The sequence below is a fragment of the Garra rufa genome, unplaced genomic scaffold, assembly GCF_049309525.1.
Source record: "Garra rufa unplaced genomic scaffold, GarRuf1.0 hap1_unplaced_004, whole genome shotgun sequence".
Taxonomy (NCBI): Eukaryota; Metazoa; Chordata; class Actinopteri; order Cypriniformes; family Cyprinidae; genus Garra; species Garra rufa.
In genome coordinates, this window is record NW_027394279.1 from 2,781,488 (window position 1) to 2,800,983 (window position 19,496).

The window sequence follows — 19,496 nt, forward strand, 5'->3', positions numbered from 1 at the left end:
GCAGTCACAGCATCTAGGGGGCATCCTACTGTATGTCTGGGCCCGATTAAGAGGGTAAATAACAGTCAAGCACTGCTAATCAAATACTTTTGATTAACTGATCACCAGAAAGTCTGAGCGCCTCTATAAGAGCATAAGCTTTGGCAGTTGCTTTGGAGTCTTCAGGTGTGTAAAAAAGGTAAGACATCAGCAATCATCTTAGAGAAGCATTTGTTGCTGCCAATCTGAAAAGAGTAATACGGCCATTTCCAAACAATTTGAAGTTCATTCACAAGTAGAAGACATTTAAAACATACACCTCTCTTTCCAAGAGTGGACGTCCCAGAAAATTCACCCCAAGATCAGACTGTGTAATGCTCAGAGAAATGGCAGACAACCCAGGAACTACACCTCAGACTCTACAGGCCTCAGTTAACATGTTAAATGCTAAAGTTCAAGACAATATCATTAGAAAAATATGGGACAAAAATGGCATGTTTAGAAGGCTTGGCAAAAGAAAGCCTCTTCTAATGCTGTGGGGAGAGCTGTGCATAAGCAAATGCCCACAAATCTTAATAAACTGGAGCAATGTTGAAAAGAAGAGTGGTCCAAAATTTCTCCAGAACGATGTGAGAAATTGATAAAGTCACACAGAAAATGAATGCTTCACGTTATTGCTGTTAAAAGTGGATCTACAGGCAATAGGGTGTCCTAACTTTGTCACACATGGCCTTTCCCTCTTGGCTGTATTTTTCTTAATAAATAATGACACTGTGATATGTCATGTGATGATTTTCCAAATTTTAAGACCTGGCAAGGACCAGATAATTTTTTATTATGTCCTGATACAGAAAACCATGAAATTTACTTTTTCGCATGACTGTATTTATAGATAGGTGTCTTAAACTATTAGATCTATCATCTGTTATCCATCATGTATTATTTACTGTTCCTTCCTGAACAGCCGAAAACTAATTTCTTCCGTGAGCATTTGGCTACTAAAAAAAAGGTTTTTCTTATATGCTTTTGAATCTTCTATTTCTCCTTCTAGCTTGTACTCGTCTAAACAATGTGTGGCACGTTGTATTTCTAGCATTTCTCGTGTTATTGCCTCCTTATTATAATCGTTTGTTGTATTCCTCATATTTAAGTCGTCTTGGATAAAAGAGTCTGCTAAACAAATAGATATAGAAATTACGTATGATGATTGGTGCAGCCAGCAACACATCATTGACGTAAGTTTACGCACTTAATGATATTCACAAACGCAGGGGCGGATTCATTTCGTAACGCCAGACGGACACAGAGCTCAAGACAGAAGTGGAAGTAGAGTTCAACACGTGCTCTCTGTTAACAGCGTAAACTGCAGAACACACAGCTTTATCCAACTTTAAGTTAGCAGCGCATTTAAAATCTTACGATGCCAGCCCAAATCATCTGTGGGAAAACGATCTCAGCGTAAGCTATTTTGTTTTCTAAGTTTCTTATTCATGTCACGTTAATAGATCTTTGAATTTGTATTTTTTATTTTCATGTTCTCACTAACTGGTTTAAAGTGACAATTAGGAAGCTACAATATTTTTAAAAGGGCGTGCTTTTTATGCCGCCAACATTTGTGATTTTTGTGTTTGTATTTTAAGTTTTTTTTTTTTTATATCACATATTGAACTCTAAACTTCGAGACATCCACTGGGGATTTTCATTGATCGTATTTATCGATGGTGTTAAAGTTTGAAAGACTATTATGTAACAGATGTGTAGATGGAATAGGCTAGTACATTCAAGGAGACCAAACATCACATGATCTCCAACTGACCCTTATTACTTATGAAAGAATGATACAGTAAATGGGCCATTTAGTTACTTGCAGTGCACTCATAAATACTTTTATACAGTATCAAAATGTTTCTTATTTATTTTTACATTGTGTTTTCCAAACTAAAAGGCAACTGTTCAAGCAAAAATGGAAACATCTCTGGCTAAAGTTAGGAAAGCAAGGCAGGTCGAGAGAGATTCACAAAGATAGACACACTGTCATATTCTTACTCGCATCTATGGGCAATTTAAGCCTGGTTCAGACTTAATGTCCAAATCTGATTTTTGTGCATTTCCAATAATATTTAGCAATTGTTAATGGCAAAAAAAACACAAACAAACATGTGAAACGGTTTTAAGCTACATGCGGTTGTTTGAAATCCTATTCAAATAACTTATATGTAAATGTAATTTCTTTTCAGTCTGGCCGCTCTGATCATACTTCTTTATGCCATGTAAAATGTAAACATGTCAGATGCTGTTTGTTGCAAACATGTTGGATGTCTTTGCAGAAACAACGTTGTGTTGTTGTGAAGTGCAAGTCAAGCAGAAAATGACAATATACTGATTGTCTACATACCGTTCAATTGCGAATAAATCTCATTCATTGAATGATCTTTTCATAAGGGAAAGCTTGGACTAGTGTTGTCACGGTACCAAAATTTCAGTATTCGGTACCAATACCATTGAAAATCCACGGTTCTCGGTACCAATTTCGGTACCAAAGCAAAACACAATAACATATTAATTGAGCAACACACTATTTTTTATTAATAAAGAAAATAAAATGTACAAAAAACAGTGCCATTCTTTATACTAATGTAAAATTTTGTTAAAAGTTTTTTCACAGGTTAAAAAAGTATTTGTAAACATTTTAGTAATGAAATAACATCTAAATAAATTACAGGCATAAAAAATGTAAACAAGCTTCACCCAAAACTTTTTGTCATATTTCTGCTGCTGTTGCTGAAAAACATCTGTACTGTTGTCTGTTTTAGAGCTCGCTGGGGTCTTTCATGATCTTCCTTAATCTGCAACTGTAAAAAGAAATATAATATACTTAAGTAAAGCCATGGCCTAAGTCTGACCAGATGCAACATTAGATCATTGACACCAGCAAAATATGAATTTTCAGTAAAAAACTAACCTCAGCTGTTATAATAAATTAAGATAAGATTACATATATTAAGACAAGTGTCTATCACAGATGAAAACTGCAGTATTAAAAACACTTTACAATTTTCATTTGTTAGACAACATCGCCTAACAATAAACAGTAGTTACATGGCAATTATTCTTCGTGAGGTTAGGCTAATTTCAACATTTACTAATGCATAAAATCATATTAATCTGTTAAACATGAACAAACATGATCATGTCTTTTTGTATTAAATAACATTCACAAACATGAATTAATGTTGTAAAAATATGTTTCACTTACTTTAAGTTTATGTTAGATGATGCATGAATTTGATCTTATTTTAAAGTATTACCAAACTAAACAGGGGACAAAACGTGTTTTATTTGATTGTACTTTTATTCAATCCAAACTGCAATTATATTTATCCAGTCAAGAATAAACCTAGAACGTTTTCTGACAGACTCATATTAAGGACATAAACATTGTTAACGACACATTTGTACATTCTCTAACACATATATTTTGGATACACATGTCATTTGTGTAAAAAATAGTAAATACATCATGTCCTTATTTTTTTTACTCTAACAAAAGTTATAGGAGCGTTGTTTCAAATTCATTCTAAGGCCCAGCATATTAGCGTTAGCCGCGCTTATGCTAACGATTCACTACACAAACGGTGATGTTTATTTCAGTCTGACATTCAAATTAAAATATGCAATAATGCTCTAAATATGAAATTAAAATGAAACTTACCTTACTTGAACTTTCATTTGATCCCGGAGTCGATCTTTGAGGTGTTTTAAGTTTGATGTGTTTCCTCCTTTCGAGAGAACCTAGACGACATCTTTTGCAAATAGTTTTTTGATGATCTATGATGTTCGCCTTGTTCAGCCGCAAATCCAAAATATTTGGAGCAAGCCTGGCTCTTCTTTGTCAACAAGTGGATTCAGAGCCGCGGCATCAGCAGCACCGCTGAATAGAGCGCAACTGTGCAGTGCGGGTGAGAGCGCACCTTTTGTATAGCGTATCAAGAACCGGGTTGACCGGATAGTCGGTACCACCGGTACTTAAGAAAACCTGGTACCGTAACGTTTTAATTTTTTTAGTACCGACTTGGTACCGAAGTACCGGGACTTTTGACAACACTAGCTTGGACATCATGTGTCTTTCGGAGACTTGGCAGAGAGAGGAAGAGTTCATTCATTTAAATGATCTCTGTCCAGCTGCCTGCTCTGCTGTTGGGAAGCCCCGCCCCTGTCGCCGTGGTGGTGGCTTGGCTTTTGTGCACAGGGATGTCCTCAAATGCAAGATGTCCCAGTCCCAAGAATTCTCATCTTTTGAATCTCAGATGATTAAAGTGGGATTTTCATCCCCTTTTTACTGTGTGTTGATCTACCGTCCTCCTGGCCCCGCTGCTGCCTTTTTAAAGGATTTTAGTGACTTTTTATCCTCTATAATAAAGTTGGAATCTGTTTTAATCCTTGGGGATTTTAATCTTCATGTTGATGACTGCTCATCTTGCCCCGCAATGGAACTGCTAACATTGACTGAAACTTTTAATTTTGAGCAGCATGTTTCTGAACCCACTCACCAAAAAGGCCATACTTCAGACTTAGTTTTTACTCTTGGCCTAGACATTTTAGACATGTCTGTGATTGATGTCCATATGAGTGATCAAAGTCTTGTTCTGTCTGCACTTTAGTCCTGAGTCCAAGCCTTCAATTCAATTCAATTCAATTCAATTCAATTCAAGTTTATTTGTATAGCGCTTTTCACAATACAAATCGTTGCAGAGCAGCTGTACAAAAGTTTTAGGCTACTACAATATATTTAGTAGCTTATTAGTGGTGAATACTGTATGTTAAGTCGATGTACATATGATATAAATGTTAAAATCAGTAACTGTGTAATCAAACAGATGATGAACACTAATTGCAATGGTTATGTGCTGTAATCAACTTGTAGGAAAATTATGTAGTGCTGTATGTTGTTTCAAGGTTGGCATCATCTGCGGTCTTCTGAGGGGTTGGCATCATCTCTTCTTCTGAATCCAGGCTGAATCTTGTGTAAATCCTAGTTACCACGGGATGGAAATCCCGTGGCAGAGACAGAGAAACAAAGAAATAATTAGCGTAGCTGCTGTTCCAACTTCCAACCAAACAAAAATGATGTGTTTAGCCCAAGCTGAAGAATATTAATGTGCATTTGATCAGATGTAACTGAAATTACAACGTTATGAGATACATTATGTGAATGCTTGGCTAAAGAGATGAGTCTTTAATCTAGATTTAAACATAGAGAGTGTGTCTGAACCCCGAAGGTTATCAGGAAGGCTATTCCAGAGTTTGGGAGCCAAATGAGAAAATGCTCTCCCTCCTTTAGTGGACTTTGCTATCCTAGGTACTACTAAAAGTCCAGAGTTTTGCGACCTTAGGGAGCGTGAGGGATTGTAGCGTAGTAGGAGACTAGTTAGGTATGCAGGAGCTAAACAATTAAGGGCCTTATAGGTAAGAAGTAATATTTTGTAAGTGATACGGAACCTAATAGGTAGCCAGTGCAGAGACTGTAAAATTGGGGTAATATGATCATATTTTCTTGATCTGGTAAGGACTCTAGCAGCTGCATTTTGGACTACCTGTAGCTTGTTTATTGAAGAAGCAGGACAACCACCTAGTAGTGCATTACAATAGTCCAGTCTAGACGTCATGAATGCATGAACTAACTTTTCTGCATCAGAAACAGGTAACCTGTTCCGTAGCTTAGCAATGTTTCTAAGATGGAAGAATGCTGTTTTTGTAACATAGGAAATATGATTTTCAAAAGACAGGTTGCTGTCTAATATAACACCCAGATTTTTGACTGTAGAGGAAATAACAGTACATCCATCTAGTTGCAAGTTGCAGTTTAAGAGATTCTGTGTACTGTTTTTTGGTCCAATAAGTAATATCTCAGTCTTATCTGAATTTAACAGTAGAAAATTATTGGTCATCCAGTCTTTCACATTTTTAACACACTCTGTTAACTTTGCTAAGTTAGAAGTTTCATCTGGTCTTGTTGAAATATATAGTTGAGTGTCGTCAGCATAACAATGGAAACTAATCCCATATTTCCTAATAATATTTTTTATATATATATATATATATATATATATGTTTATTCAATTTTCAAACATTATGTACATAACATAAAATCAACCAAAAGAACGAGGCAAAAAAAAAAAAAAAAAAAGTTAAGTAATCTAATGACATATATTCAAGTATAACCCTGTGCCATAATGCCTTGGAAGGGGCTTTATCCATTAACCAATTCAGAAGAATACATTTTCTGGCACAAAATGTAAGGAGCTTGCAAAGTGATTTTTTATGTTTATCTACAATAATGTCATCATATATCCCAAGCAACATATGTTTTGGATTGCAGCGAATATTAATAGATAAAATAACATTAAGTTCTTGATCTACCATATACCAAAACTTCTGAATCTCCCTACAAAACCAAAAACAGTGAACAAGATCTCCTTCCTCTGTTTTACATTTCAGGCACATTGGTGAGCAGTCATCTTTAAACTTGTGCCTCCGTGACGGAGAAATATGAGCTCTGTGCAGGATTTTCAATTGCATCGCTTTTACTCTATTGCATATGCTTAGGGTCCCTGCATTCTTCCATGCTTCCTCCCATTGATCGTCTGTAATTTGTACATCAAGAGTCCTTTCCCATGTTCCTTTCAGGGTGTCCGTAGTTGACAAGCTAAAATCCTTGAGGAGCTTGTAAAAAGAACTTGTAGAATTGTTCCCATGTAAAAAAAGCTGTCTCTCCAGAGCTGAAATGTCTTGGTTTATGAGCAAAGTAGTCTCTTTTTTCACAAAGTCTCTTAATTGTAAGTAACGAAAAAAATCCTGTCGTGAAACTCTGTACTTGATGACTAATTGGTCAAATGACATTAAAATGTTCCCATCAAATAAGTCGTGCAGTGTGGCGAGACCTTTATGTGCCCAAACTCGAAAATTTGAGTCTACAGTCCCCGGCAGGAAGTCATAGTTGTCACAAATAGGAGTAAAAGTTGAGGTGAGTCGAGATCGACCTTCCAAACGTCTAATAAACTGCCACGCTTTAATAGCACAAATTGTGATGGGGTTACTACAGGCGCCTCTTAAGGATTTAGGCTTTTTAAGAAAAAGCAGATTTACTAAAGGAATTTTACTGAGTGAGCTTTCAATATCAAACCACACTGTTCTAGACCCTTTATGTATCCAATCAGATATGTAATGTAAATGAACACTTAACTGATATCTCCGAATATCTGGAAGGTCAAGACCTCCCACTGAAGATGATAGCATTAAAGTTGAAATTTTAATACATGCTTTTTTTTAGCCCATATAAAAGAACTAAACCAACCATTTAGGCTCAATCCCAATTCTACGCCTTAGCCCTACACTTAGCCCTACCCCTCCGTTTGGCGCGTTCACGTGAAGGGGTAGGGGTGTCTCATTTCTCTTTTGGTTGGAGGGGTAGGGGTAAGGGGAAGGGCCAGATAGTCCTCCAAACGAAGATTTTTCAGGACCTCACTTCAAACGAAGGGCTAAGAGAAATTTCCAACATGGCTGCTCACTCGAGCAAGCAGACTCGTAAATATAAGTAATTTTTGCCTTTAATAAGGATTTTCATGACAATGTTTCATTATATTTATTACCTTCAATCTTGTGTTTGTGTTTATGGTGTTGTTTTGTAAATAAACATTTGCAAAAAAATCGCTAAAGTTTGCTAGCAGATAGCACTGATTGCACGATATTACAAAATATATTTTTATGTCATATACACTTGACTGCATGTTAGAAACATGAAAGACCAGTGGCACGGCAATTTCCACTTTTTAAATCCCCTCTGATGCGCATTATTCAGTAGTGTCCTGCATTCGCCAAAATCACGGCAGTCCACCGCATCCAGTCATGTGAATAAACGAAATATTCGCTCAAAACACCCAATAAAGGCAGTGATGATGCAGTCAGGACCGTGGAGCCGGCTTGCTTTGAAATGTCTTTAATGATTGCGCCTAATGCACCTGCGCCCGCTCACCGCACCAGTAATTTAAATCAGTACATAATAATAAAAACGATACCTTACAAATAAAAAGAAGCTGATTTTTACGATCAGAAATTTCTTAAACCAGTGAACCCCTGTAAACATTTTAGTCCAAGGATCCAGAAAACGAATGCGTTCAAATAGAAAGTTCAAAACGAAATTCACAAATGAAGCATATATACTTCTCCAGGCACCACTACACTGATTAGCAATTTGCCGCGCATGTGATAATGCGTTGTTTGTTTTGCTTACGGCCACATGTGAATGAACGGTGCGTACACCGTACATTTTTACTTTTTGCAACATGACAACATTTTGACATCTTGGAATGATGATAAACATCTGCGCATGTCCTCTGACGTAACATTAGGAACTAGCGACAACGTATGATGACGTATCACAGTGTTGTAGTGGTGTCCCATTTCTTAGGGGAAATATTTTAGCCCTTCCCCTTTACACTTTGTTTCAAGGGACAAGGGGAAGGGGCGAGGGGTAGGCGGAGGGGTAGAAAATAGAATTGGGATTGGGCCTTAATTTCCTAATGGTTTTATGTGTGAAGATTATTGGAATCATTTGAATGGGGTAAAGTAATCTTGGGAGAATATTCATCTTCAGAAGGGAGATCCGCCCCAGCCAAGAAATAGGAAGGACATTCCACCTTTCTAAATCATTCTGAATTCGTTCAAAAAGTGGAAGAAAGTTTGCTTTATACATCTGTTCAAAGGAGGGAGTAACATTAATGCCCAAGTATGTTAAGCCTTCAGGAGCCCATCTAAATTGGAAGGATGGTAATGTTTGGGGAATTTGTTTTAAGCCACCTATGGGCATTGCCATTGACTTATGATAATTAATTCTATATCCTGAAAAAATGCCAAATTTGTCAATCGTGTCTAAAAGAGCTGGGGTAGAAGTATCAGGATTCACCATAAATATCAAAATATCATCGGCATATAGGGCAATCTTATGCTGGTTATTTGATACCATTAACCCACAAATTTTACTATTTGTTCTTATAGCCTCTGCCAACGGTTCGATTATCAAAGCAAATAGGAGAGGCGAGAGAGGACAGCCCTGTCTCGTCCCTCTTCCAACTTTAAATGTAGAGGAGCGACACCCATTAGTGAGCACGGCACTAAGAGGTTCATTATACAATAACTTTACCCACTTAATAAATTGTTCCCCAAGACCAAATCTATGTAAAGCATAAAATAAGTAAGGCCATTCGATGCGATGCCTTTTCCGCATCTAGTGAGATCACAAGACCATCTATTGATTGCTGTTTAGAAAATTGTATCACATTCAACAGGCGACGCATGTTATTGGCAGAGTTACGTCCTACAATAAAGCCTGTTTGGTCATCCTTTATTAGAGCAGGTAGAAGTCCTTCTAACCGTGTTGCTAGAATTTTGGAAAGAATCTTCAGATCTACATTCAACAGTGAAATAGGTCGATATGATGAACAGTCCTCTGCCTGCTTGCCCTTTTTCAAAATTAAGGATATATTTGCCTCTCTCAGGGACTGTGGTAAGTGGCCTTTTACAAATGAGTCATTAAACATATTTAGTAAGGGGTCAGCTAATACATTTCTAAATTCTTTATAAAATTCACTACTAAGCCCATCTGGGCCAGGTGCTTTTCCTGACTGTAAACTCTTTATGGCTTCTAGAACTTCCTTTTTAGATATAGGGGCATTGATGAAGGAGGTCTGATCTTCTGATAAAGTGGGAAGATTAAGGGTGGAAAAAAAACCTCTGTGGACTGTGTTGTATCCCCTTCTAGTTCTAATCTATATAAATTCTCAAACCATTCTTTAATTATGTTATTAATAGATAGACTGTCTGAAAAGCGCTTACCGCTACTATCCACAATAGACAGGATTGATTGAGAGTCTGATTTTTTCCTTGTTAGAAATGCTAAGTATTTCCCCACTTTATCTCCATGCTCATATATTTTCTGCTTAGCAAAACGAATTTTCCCCTCTGCTTGTTTTGTTAAAAGAGAATCCAAAGCAGATCTGAGCGCAGAGATTTCCTTCATCTTAGCAGAGGATGGTTTTTTAATGTATAATCTCTCAGCATCCATAAGCTTAGATTCTAAGATGTCTTTTTGTTCGGCTTGTCTACGCCTTTTACTTATTGTATATGCTATAATAAGGCCTCTAGAAAAAGCTTTGGCAGTTTCCCATAATAAAGATGGGTCTTCAGTTGATGCAGAATTGATGGACATGAAAGAGTTAAATTCCCCTGTAAAATACGATATAAAATTATTATCTGCTAGGATGAATGGGTGAAATCTCCAGCTACTAGGCTTAATATTTTGGTTCCCAAAGGAGTATTCAGTAAAAACTGCTGCATGGTCAGATATAGATATATTTCCTATATTACAAGACCTTATATGCTCCATCATATTTTTCGGGCAAAATAAATAATCTATCCTAGTATAGCAGCTATGGACCTTAGAAAAGAATCTATATTCTTGTTCTGCAGGATGGCAGGCCCTCCAAATATCTACATAGTCAAAGTCTTCACAAAGAGCTTTAACAGTTTTAGCCTGAGTAGATAATAATAGTTTACCTGCTGGGAATTTATCAATAATGGGACATAAATGACAGTTAAAGTCTCCCCCAATAAACAATGACTTAACGCCCCAATCTGCCAACTTGGAAAAAGCCTTAGTCAAAAAAATCACCTGGATGGCTAGGAGGCCAGTAAATGTTCTTTAAAGCAATTTCTTCCCCATATAATAACCCCCTCACGATTGCCTCCTAGCCATCCAGGTGATTTTTTTGACTAAGGCTTTTTCCAAGTTGGCAGATTGGGGCGTTAAGTCATTGTTTATTGGGGGAGACTTTAACTGTCATTTATGTCCCATTATTGATAAATAATGATAACGCCCTCTTGTGTCCTTAATAACTTCTACTAACTGGAATGGCAAACCTTTCCTAATTAAAATAACTACACCTCTACTCCTGGAAGTAAACGATGAGAAAAAGGCCTGACTAAACCACCCCAGTGATAGCTTAGAATGTGCTTGATCGTTTAAATGGGTCTCCTGAAGTAAAGCAATATGAACTCCCTCCTTTTTTAAATAAGTTAAGACCTTCCTTCTTTTAACAGGTGTATGAACACCATTAACATTCCATGTACAAACTTTAAATGTAAACATTCTCAGAATATATTAGACATAACGCAATCCAAATGTACTGTTTTAGTAATGTAGATGTCAACCAGGTAAACAAGTGGTGAGCCAAAAAATAATAGTAACAAAAGGATAAAAATGAAAAACTCAGAAACACAGAACTCGAACAAGAATTATTAAACATCAACAAGATTACACACTTTACCTCCCGCTGCATAACGAGAGCACCAGTGAAGCGGTCTCCAAACGACAAAAGGAAACGACTAAAGAAATATCCAACCAAAAACGTCAAGCGGTAGTGCCGCCATTCACGCCCGCATACCTTAATACACAGTACAATAAACCCTGCCAGCCAACATGTCTCAGAGCCCCCTTTAAGTTCTCAGTATTTGTACTCACACCAAAGCATATTTATCAGGAGATCCCGTAATGTGAGTTGGTCGATCAAGTATTACCAACGGGCGCCCCATCCAGCGAATCCAGAAACGCCTCGACAGCAGCTGGATCATGAAAGACCTTCACCGAGCCACGGAAGGTTACCTTGAGGAGGGCAGGGTAAATTTGCCTGTATTCCGCGCCTAGGGATTTTAGGCGTTTCTTGACTTGGTCAAACATCTTACGCTTACGGAGAACGGACGCAGAAAAGTCCTGAAAAAACATCACGGTGCTGTCTCCAAATTTCAAAGGAGAGCCATTGATCCCCAGCTCTCGCGCGGCATTTAACACTCGCTGCTTATCCTGAAAGTTGTGAAACCTCACCAGGACGGGTCGTGGTCGCTGCGTAGAGGAAGTTTTGGGAGCGAGTGATCGGTGCGCTCTCTCTAGCTTTATACGACCTGCTTTCGAAGTGATGCAAAGAGTTTTAGGAAGCCATGACTCGAAAAACCGCGTAGGGTTGTCACCTTCCACACCCTCAGGTAACCCAAAGATGCGGATATTCTTCCTTCTACCTCTATTTTCAAGGTCATCCGCCTGCTCACCCAACTCATGTACGAGTTTCTCGAGGGACTGTATCTTAGCCTTGATTGGGGTTACCACGTCTTCAACAGCAGATATTCTGGTCTCCGTTTCAGTAATCCGTTTTTTCATGTTCGTCTAGCTCAGAACGATGCATTTGTAACAACTGCAATATTGGGTCCATCTTTTCTTCGATGATCTTGGAGATGTTGGCTGTAATCTCTGCAATCGCGTCAGACAGCGAAGACGCAGGCGAGCCCGTGTTAGCACTAACATTGCTCGCTCATCGGCCTCGTCGGGGCTGCTGGTAATCAGCGTTTTTTTGCATGCCATGCTTTCCGTTTGCCTCAAAAAGTAGCTATTTATACTCATAATGAAAAATGCAAGACATGAGCATTCGAAAATTACAATATGCGGGTTGCAGTATTAAGAAACTCAACGAAGTGACACTACCGCTTAACTACACACAACCTCCCTTCAAGCCGCCATCTTGAAAACCCCCATTTCCTAATAATATTACCGAGGGGTAACGTAAATTGAAAATAGTAGAGGACCTAGGACAGATCCTTGTGGCACTCCATACTTTACTGGTGTTAGCTACGATGACTCCCCGTTTAAATAAACAAAGTGATAGCGATCGGACAGGTATGATTGGAACCATCTTAAAGCCTGCCCTTGAATACCTGTATAGTTTTGTAATCGATCTATGAGTATGTCATGATCTATAGTGTCGAACGCAGCACTAAGGTCAAGTAAAACTAGCAATGAGACGCAGCCTTGATCTGACGCAAGTAGCAAGTCGTTTGTGATTTTTACAAGTGCAGTTTCTGTGCTATGATGGGGCCTGAAACCTGACTGAAATTTTTCAAAGAGATTATTATTTTGCAAGAAGGAGCACAATTGAGCAGACACAACTTTTTCTAGAATTTTAGACATAAATGGAAGATTAGAAATGGGTCTGTAATTTGCCAATTCACTAGGGTCTAGCTGTGGTTTCTTAATAAGAGTTTTAATAACCGCTAGTTTGAATGGTTTTGGGACATGGCCTAAAGATAACGATGAGTTAACAATATTAAGAAGCGGTACTTCTGCTACAGGTAACAACTCTTTTAGTAATTTAGTGGGTACAGGATCTAATAGGCATGTTGTTGGTTTAGATGTGGTGATAAGTTTATTTAATTCTTCCTGTTCTATAGTTGTAAAGCACTGGAGTTTTTCTTTAGGTGTAATGACTAATGTTGAAGTATCAGTTGCTGTAGTATCTATATTTGTTATTGTATTTCTAATGTTGTTGTCTATTTTATCAGTAAAGAAATTCATAAAGATATTACTATTAAACTGTGCAGGAATATTCAGGTCAGGAGGTGTTTGGTTATTTGTTAATCTAGCCACTGTGCTAAATAAAAACCTTGGATTGTTTTTTTTTTTCCTATGAGTTGGTGGATATACTCTGCTCAAGCAGCTTCAGTAGTCAGGTCTCAGAGGCGTGTCATCTCTGCTAATACTGCAGATAGTTTTTCTGAGATGTTTGACCCTCTTTTATTCGTGGACTGTTCTGATGTGGATGATGTCATTCACTGTTTTAACAATCACTGTGTAAGAATTTTGGATCAGGTGGCTCCTGTTAAATCAAACTTGTCACAGAAAAAAGCGTGTCCTTGGATAAATGAAGACATCTTAAGACTCAGGAGGCTGTGTCGTAAGACTGAACGCTTGTGGAAATCCACTAAATTTGAGGTGCACAGGCTCTATCTCAGGGATCTTGTGTCATCTTCAAATGTGATGGTTGAAAATGCCAGATCTGATTATATCCGTTAACTGGTAACATTGAATAAGAAAAATCCCAAAGTGTTGTTTGACACCATTAATTCTTTTGTATGTCCTGCTGCTCCAGTTACCCCTGTCTTTTGTGACGCTGACAGCAATGCCTTTTTGAAATTTTTCACAAACAAAATTAAGATGATCAAGGATAAAATCCCGGCCCTTCTGTGTGGTACCCCTGCTGTGATTGAGCCTGTGTCTAGCATGTGGTCATCATTTAAGACTGTGACATTTGCTGATATTTCAGCACTGGTGTCCAAGATGAAGCCCTCCTCTTGTTCATCTGACACCATTCCTTGCAGGCTCTTTCAAAAAGTGTTTGAGCTAATTGGCCCTTGTGTTACCAAAATGGTTAATGTCTCTTTGTCAACTGGCATGTTTCCCAGTGCCTTTAAACATGCCATAGTGGAGCCATTATTAAAAAGAGCAGGCTTAGACCCGACAGATCTTAATAGTTTTAGGCCTATTTCAAAACTCCCGTTCCTGTCTAAGATCCTTGAGAAGGTGGTCTGTGAACAGCTTACATTCTTCCTGGATCAAAATAACATCCATGAGCCATTTCAGTCTGGTTTCCGTAAACAACACTCTACAGAAACTGCCTTACTGAAAGTGTCCAGCGACATTATGATGGCTGCTGATTCTGGGGAACACTCTGTTCTAGTTCTCTTGGATCTGTCCTCAGCATTCGACACCGTTGACCATCAGGTTCTGCTGAAAAGACTGAGGGATCAAGTAGGGACTGTCTGGGGCAGTTCTTCAGTGGTTCTCCTCATACTTATCAGGGCGTAGCTTTAGTGTTACAGCTAACCAAATAAGGTCTGAGTCTGTGGATTTGTTGTGTGGAGTGCCTCAAGGGTCTGTTTTGGGCCCTGTCTTATTTTTGTTGTATTTGATTCCTTTGGGAAAGATCATCCAAAGGTTCAATGATGTTTCTTTCCACCTATTTGCTGACGATATCCAGCTTTACTGTTCTTTTAAGCCGTCTGAAATCCAGAAGCTAAACTCTCTTCTCCATTGTCTAGTGGAGATAAAACAATGGCTCAGCGAAAACTCTCTGCAGCTAAATGCAGACAAAACGGAGACACTGGTTATCTCACCTGATGATGCAATTCCTGGGATTAAACAATACCTGGACGACTTAGGCCAGTCTGCGAAGCCAAGTCTTCGAAACTTGGGAGTTATCTTTGACAAAGACATGTCATTAGTCCAGCACTGTAAGCAGCTAACAAGGAACTGCTTCTTTCAACTAAAGAAAATCTCTGAATTTAGGAATATGGTCGCACGTAATGATTTGGAGCTTATCATTCATGCATTTGTGTCTTCACGTTTAGACTATTGTAATAGTTTGTTTTCATGTTTAAACAAGAAGGAGCTCTCTCGACTGCAATTAGTGCAAAACTGTGCAGCGAGAATTCTGACCCGCACTAACAAGAGGACCCACATATCTCCTATTTTAAAACAACTTCATTGGCTGCCAGTGTCCTATAGGATCAAATTTAAAATTTTGGTTCTAGCATTCAGAGCCTTGCATGGTCAGGCTCCTTCTTACTTCAGCGATCTGATCCAGCCTTATACCCCTGCCCGGGCTCTGAGGTCTGTGGATCAAACTCTGCTGAAGGTTCCACGCACTTGTTTCCGGACTAGAGGTGACCGATCCTTCCAGGCTGTTGCTCCTAGGCTTTGGAACGATCTTCCGCCCTCTTTGCGCTCTATTGACTCTGTGGATACTTTTAAAAGCAATCTTAAGACATATTTATTTGCTCAAGCTTTTAATTAGCTACTTTTGGGCTGCTATGATTTCTGTGTTATGACCCTATTTATATTGTACGTAATTTCTGATTTTAAGCTGTGTTGTGAAGCACTTTGTGGCCTTTGTCTGTGAAAGGTGCTATATAAATAAAGATTACTTACTTACTTACTTACCTCCTTGCTTCACTTGCTTAATTTCATTAATCTCATAGCATTATTTATGGAGTTGCAGTGTAAGCATGCCACCTGAGCTAAATGAATCTATTTAAATACATCTTAATGCTGTTTCAAATGCAGCTTTTTACCACCTCTGCATTGCATTGGTAACAGCTCTGTCATGTCTTCTTATTATATGTAATTCAATTAAATGAAAGAATTAGACACAAAATAATGTGAAGGTTAGAAAAAAATTTAACAGGGTCTGAGCCGCTATTATTATGCGGGGCATTGAAACTGCCGTTTTGAATGTCGATCACTTTTTACTTTTACTTTTGAGATTTGCGATTACACATGCTCTGTGTAACATTATGCTGCAGCGGCAGAACTTACACCACACATTTTACAAGTTTAGATGCTTGTTAGTGTTGCTCAGGATGTTGCTCTTTGCTCTGTTTATGTGGTAAGTTAAATCTTATGTACTGCAATATAATGGGGTACCACTAGTAAAAAGATAACAACGTCTTATTTTATTAGAATGCATTATTTGTTTTCCGTGCATTTCTGAATACAGACACCAACCCATCCCTGCAATTAACATCCACTGCACAACCTGAAACATAGCATTTATTCCCATGACCTGCCATTTTTTTTCACAATAGCTTACCTGAAGAACTTTTGATGATTCGGCTATGCAAATGTTGGGGGCGTGACTATTAATGATACTGACTATAATGTCATAGTCTGTGTTATGTTAGGATTGGCCTATTTTTCAGTGGTCTTATGCAAACACTAGATTTATATAAGGAGGAGGAAACAAGGGTGTTTGAGACTCACGGTATGTCATGTCCATGTACAGAACTGTTATTATTCAACTATGCCAAGGTAAATACAGTTTTCCATTCCAGGCAGATCCACCTTGCGTTAATTTCATCAAAGTAACTGTAACTTAGTAGTGTTTATGGCCCCCATGTGCCTGTATGCACTCTAGACAACATCTGGACATGCTCCTGATGAGATGGTGGATGGTGTCCTGGGGGATCTCCTCCCAGATTTGGAGCAGGGAATTAGTGAGCTCTTGGACAGCCTGTGGTGCTACTTAGTGGTTTGGATGCTTTGATACACAACATCCCAGACCCAGAGGTTCTCATTTAGACTCATGTCTGGGGAACATGAGAGCCAGTCAATGGAATCAGTGTTTTTGTCATCCAAAAACTGCCTTCACACTCTGGCCTCATGAGGCAGGGCATTGGCGTACACCAGGAGGAACCCAGGGCCCACTGCTCCACATAAGGTCTAAAAGGTCTGACAGGAGAACTAGGCACCAATGGTGGATGTGTCAATTCTGGTGTTCTCTAGCACAGTGGTTCTCAAAATGTGGTACGAGTACCACTAGTGGTACTCAAGCTCCCTCTAGTGGTACGCAGAGGAATCATTTAATTTAGGTACACTTTTTATTTAACTTTTATTCAGAGGTGGAGGAAGTACTTAAGTTTAGTACTTAAGTAAAAGTACAACTACCCTGCAAAATATATACTTAAGTAAAAGTATAATTACTACATCAACATCTTAAGTAAAAGTCCTAAGTACATACTTTTAAATTTACTTTAAAGTATTTTTTTAAGTAAAAGTATTTTTTTAAGTAAAATGTTTGAAACAAATATTATACTGGTGTGATATTTTTGTTATGTTGACATCCGTTTTTCTATAACAGTCATAGCACCATGTCATAGCAAGTTAGTAACTTAAATATTAACTAGATAAAAAGTTTGTTAGCAAACTTTAAGTTGGCTTGAGAAAGCCTAGCCAGTAAGTTTTAAGTAGTTTTAAAAGCTTTTAGTTTAAAGAAAGTTTAAAGGTTTTCAGTTTGAAATAGTTTTAGTTTGATTAATAAAGTTTGAAGATAGATAGGCTAGATAGATATAAATAGTTTGAAAATAGATAGATTTATAGATATAAATAGTTAGAATATATAAATAGTTAGAATGTGAATAGATGCTAAGGTGTTGCTATGCGGTTGCTAAGGTACCCAGGGTGGTTGCTAAGGTGTTGCTATGCGGTTGCTATGCGGTTGCTAGCATTATTTAAGCAATACTAGCAAGTCGCTAACATGATTTTTAGCATGACTAGCAAGTCGCTAGCATGATTTTACCATGACTAACAAGTTGCTAGCATGATTTTAGCATGACTAGCAAGTCGCTAGCATGATTTTAGCATTATTTTAGCATGACTAGCAAAGTCGCTAGCATGATTATAGCATGACTAGCAAGTCGCTAGCATGATATTAGCATGACTAGCAAGTCGCTAGCATGATTTTAGCACGACTAGCAAGTCGCTAGCATGATTTTAGCAGATAGATAGATAGATAGATAGATAGATAGATAAAGGTTTGAAGATAGATAGATAGATAGATAGATAGATAGATAGATAGATAGATAAGGTTTGAAGATATATATATAGATAGATAGATAGATAGATAGATAGATAAGGTTTGAAGATAGATATATAGATAGATATATAGATAGATAGATAGATCATGATTTTAGCATGACTAGCAAGTCCCTAGCATGATTATAACATGACTAGCAAGTCGCTAGCATGATTTTAGCATGACTAACAAGTCGCTAGCATGATTTTAGCATTACTAGCAAGTCGCTAACATGATTTTACCATGACTAGCAAGTCGCTAGCATGATTTTAGCACGACTAGCAAGTCGCTAGCATGATTTTAGCATTATTATAGCATGACTAACAAGTCGCTATCATTATTTTAGCATGACTAGCAAGTCGCTAGCATGGTTTTAGCAAGACTAGCAAGTCGTTAGCATGATTTTAGTATGACTAGCAAGTCGCTAGCATGATTTTTGCATGACTAGCAAGTCGCTAGCATGATTTTAGCACGACTAGCAAGTCGCTAGCATGCTTTTAGCATTATTTTAGCATGACTAGCAAGTCGCTAGCATTATTTTAGCATGACTAGTAAGTCGCTAGCATTATTTTAGCATGACTAGTAAGTCGCTAGCATGATTTTAAACATGACTAGCAAGTCGCTAGCCTGATTTTAGCATGACTAGCAAGTCGCTAGCATGATTTTAGCATGACTAGCAAGTCGCTAGCATGATTTTAGCAAGACTAGCAAGTCGCTAGCATGATTTTAGCAAGACTAGCAAGTCACTAGCATGATTTTAGCAAGACTAGCAAGTCGCTAGCATGATTTTAAACATGACTAGCAAGTCTCTAGCCTGATTTTAGCATGACTAGCAAGTCGCTAGCATGATTTTAGCATGACTAGCAAGTTGCTAGCATGATTTTAGCATGACTAGCAAGTCGCTAGCATGATTTTATCATTATTTTAGCATGACTAGCAAGTCGCTAGCATGATTTTAGCATTATTTTACCATGACTAGCAAGTCGCTAGCATGATTTTTGCATGACTAGCAAGTCGCTAGCATGATTTTAGCACGACTAGCAAGTCGCTAGCATGATTTTAGCATTATTTTAGCATGACTAGCAAAGTCGCTAGCATGATTCTAGCATGACTAGTAAGTCGCTAGCATGATTCTAGCAAGACTAGCAAGTCGCTAGCATGATTTTAAACATGACTAGCAAGTCGCTAGCCTGATTTTAGCATGACTAGCAAGTCGCTAGCATGATTTTA

The 19,496-nt window shown here is 38.1% G+C and overlaps 1 protein-coding gene across 1 annotated transcript in view; it reads left to right on the forward strand.

Annotated features, from left to right (window-relative positions):
• Positions 1-1,280: 1,280 nt before the first annotated feature.
• The window catches only part of LOC141312710 (C-1-tetrahydrofolate synthase, cytoplasmic-like), a 168,128-nt gene continuing 149,912 nt past the window's right edge, over positions 1,281-19,496 (forward strand). The window contains exon 1 of the mRNA XM_073832595.1: positions 1,281-1,437. Within this exon, the coding sequence (XP_073688696.1) occupies positions 1,400-1,437 (38 nt within the window). The 5' untranslated portion in view covers positions 1,281-1,399. The remainder of the gene's footprint in view (positions 1,438-19,496) is intronic.